Source organism: Mesoplodon bidens (assembly GCF_964165515.1).
Source record: "Mesoplodon bidens genome assembly, chromosome: X".
Taxonomy (NCBI): Eukaryota; Metazoa; Chordata; class Mammalia; order Artiodactyla; family Ziphiidae; genus Mesoplodon; species Mesoplodon bidens.
The window spans coordinates 19784579-19787646 of record NC_138163.1 but is presented as its reverse complement, the minus strand read 5'-3'; the positions used below and the strand labels follow the sequence as shown (position 1 = coordinate 19787646).

At 52.3% G+C, this 3068-nt stretch overlaps 1 protein-coding gene across 1 annotated transcript; it reads left to right on the top strand.

The window, feature by feature from the left end:
* Positions 1–1327: 1327 nt before the first annotated feature.
* LOC308609279 (melanoma-associated antigen 10-like) lies at positions 1328–2070 on the top strand (the record flags this gene model as incomplete). Its single annotated transcript, XM_081222980.1, is given in 2 exon segments — positions 1328–1601; positions 1604–2070. Coding segments are annotated over 2 exon segments (741 nt in total).
* Between the last annotated feature and the right edge of the window lie 998 nt (positions 2071–3068).

The window sequence follows — 3068 nt, the reverse complement described above, 5'->3', positions numbered from 1 at the left end:
GAGGAGGAGGAGGATGAGCAGGATGAGGAGGAGCAGGATGAGCAGGAGGAGCAGGATGAGGAGGAGGAGGAGGAGGAGGAGGAGGAGCAGGAAGAGGAGGAGGAGCAGGAGGAGGAGCAGGAGGAGGAGGATGAGCAGGAGGAGGAGGAGGAGGAGCAGGAGGAGGAGGAGGAGCAGGAAGAGGAGGAGGAGGAGGAGAAGGAGGAGCAGGAGGAGAAGGAGGAGCAGGAGGAGAAGGATGAGCAGGAGGAGGAGGAGCAGGATGAGGATGAGGAGGAGCAGGAGGAGGAGCAGGAGGAGGAGGAGGATGAGCAGGAGGAGGAGCAGGAGGAGGAGGAGGATGAGCAGGAGGAGGAGGAGGATGAGCAGGAAGAGGAGGAGGATGAGCAGGAAGAGGAGGAGGAGGAGGAGGAGGAGGAGCAGGATGAGGAGGAGGAGGAGCAGGAGGAGGAGGAGCAGGAGGTGCAGGGGGAGGAGGAGGAGGAGCAGGAGGAAGAGGAGGAGGATGAGCAGGAGGGGGAGGAGGAGCAGGAGGGGGAGGAGGGGGAGGTGGAGCAGGATGAGGAGGAGGAGGAGGAGATGGAAGAGGAGGAGCAGGGGGAGGAGGAGGAGCAGGAGGAGGAGGAGCAGGAGAAGGAGGAGGAGCAAGAGGAGGAGGAGCAGGAAGAGGAGGAGCAGGGGGAGGAGGAGGAGCAGGGGGAGGAGGCGGAGCAGGAGGAGGAGCAGGATGAGGAGGAGGAGGAGCAGGGGGAGGAGGAGCAGGATGAGGGGGATGAGGAGGAGTGGGAGGAGGAGCAGGAGGAGGATGAGAAGGAGGAGGAGGAGGAGGAGGAGGAGGATGAGCAGGAGGAGGAGGAGGAGGAGCAGGAAGAGGAGGAGGAGGAGGAGGAGCAGGATGAGGATAAGGAGCAGGAGGAGGAGCAGGAGGAGGAGGAGGATGAGCAGGAGGAGGATGAGCAGGAAGAGGAGGAGGAGGAGGAGGAGGAGGAGCAGGAGGAGGAGGAGCAGGAGGAGAAGGAGGAGCAGGAGGAGAAGGATGAGCAGGAGGAGGAGGAGGAGCAGGAGGAGCAGGAGGAGGAGGAGGAGGAACAGGAGGGGGAGGAGGAGCAGGAGGGGAGGAGGAGGAGCAGGAGGAGGAGGAGGAGAAGGTGGAGCAGGAGGAGGAGGAGCAGGAGGGGGAGGAGCGGGATCAGGAGGGGGATGAGGAGGAGGGGGAGGAGGAGCAGGAGGAGGAGGTGCAGGAGGAGGAGGAGGAGGAGCAGGGGGAACCTGCCACTGTGCCATTTGGTCCTCCCCAGAGTCCTCAGAGCTCCTTCTCCGCCACGCCATGGAGCACATCAGATGGAAGCTCCAGCATCCAAGGAGAAGAGGGCACACGCTCTCTCTAGGCCTTAGCACACACCAAATCCTTGTTCAGAGACTTGATGATGAAAAGGTGGCTGATTTGTTGCATTTCATGTTCCTCAAATATCGACTGAAGGAGCCCTTCACAGAGGCAGAAATGCTGAAGGTTGTCATCAAAAAGTACAAAAACCAATTCCCTGTGATCTTCAAAAAAGCTTCTAAGTGTCTAGGGGTGATCTCTGGCATTGATATGAAGGAAGTGACCCCAAAATCCACTCCTATGTCCTTGTCAACTCGTTAGACCTCACCCATGATGAGATGCATAGTGATGACCAGAGCATGCCTAAAAATGGCCTCCTGGTAATCATCCTGGGTGTGATTTTCATAGAGGGCAACTGCGCCTCTGAGAAAAACATCTGGGATTTCTTGAATATGATAGGCGTGTATGCTGGGAGGAAGCACTTAATTTATGGGGAGCCCAGGAAGCTCATCACCAGAGACTGGGTGCAGGAGAATTATCTGGAGTACCGGAAGGTGCCTAATAGTGATCCTCCATGGTACGAATTTCTGTGGGGTCCAAGGGCCTATGCTGAAACCAGCAAGCTGAAAGTTCTGGAATTTTTGGCCAAGATCAATGAGACTGACCCCATTTCCTTCTCACACTGGTATGAGGAAGCTTTAAGAGGTGACGAAGAGAGTCGGGGCCACAGTTGGCCCCTTGGATAGTACTATTGCCATGTTCATTGTGCAGCATTCCTCAGCAGTTTCTGACCCAACTGAAGAATGAGTGCAAATCTTCACTCCATGCTTGGAGAGTGCAGGCAGGATTCTAAGTAGAGGAGGGTCAGGGTCAGGCTGGGGAGAACACACTGTGCAACAGCTTTGTGTTCCTGTTCTGTATGGGTGACTTGAAAGTTTATCTTTTTCTTTCCTTTTGGTATTTTTTTCAAATGCTTTTCAAATGCCCTGGTCCGGGAGGATCCCACGTGCTGCAGAGTGGCTGGGCCTGTGAGCCATGGCCGCTGGGCCTGCGCGTCCGGAGCCTGTGCTCCGTGACGGGAGAGGCCACGACAGTGGGAGTCCCATGTACCGCAAAAAAAAAAAAAAAAATAAGAGTTTTGATATTTTGCAAAACAAGTTGGGGAACCTTCCATCTTATTTTGTGATCTGGAACAAGATAACGTGACATTGGAATAGGAATTTTCTTGGAACTGTGAAAGAACTCAGCAGACAATAGAGAAAAAAATGTAAAAGCTGGTTCATTTTTGGATTCCCTTAACTACTTTAGTGTATTGTTCCATAATATTAAAATATATACCTGGACTTGCTTGGCTTATTCAAGAAAGTAGGAGTAATCTTAACAAATCTTAATTTTTTGATTCCGTTAACCATTTTAGTCTATTGTTAAGTAAAATTAAAGGACATATACTTGGATTTGCTTGGTTTACTCAAGAAAGTAGGAGTGATCTTAATCTTAATAAATAAAAAAAACTTCTGACTCATTTATTCATCAAACATTAACTGGATATTTTCTCTTTGGAAAGCACTGTGTTAATAATGGAAATTCTAGGGTAAGCAAGACACACCCCTACCTATAGAAGGGTAGAGGTTAGGAGCAGCAATCATATCAGGAAGATGGTGAGATGTCCTCCATTACCTAAAGAACAAGTAAAAGAAGAGTGAGGAGGTGGGACTCCAGATGCGAGCACTCGAGTGGAAATGCC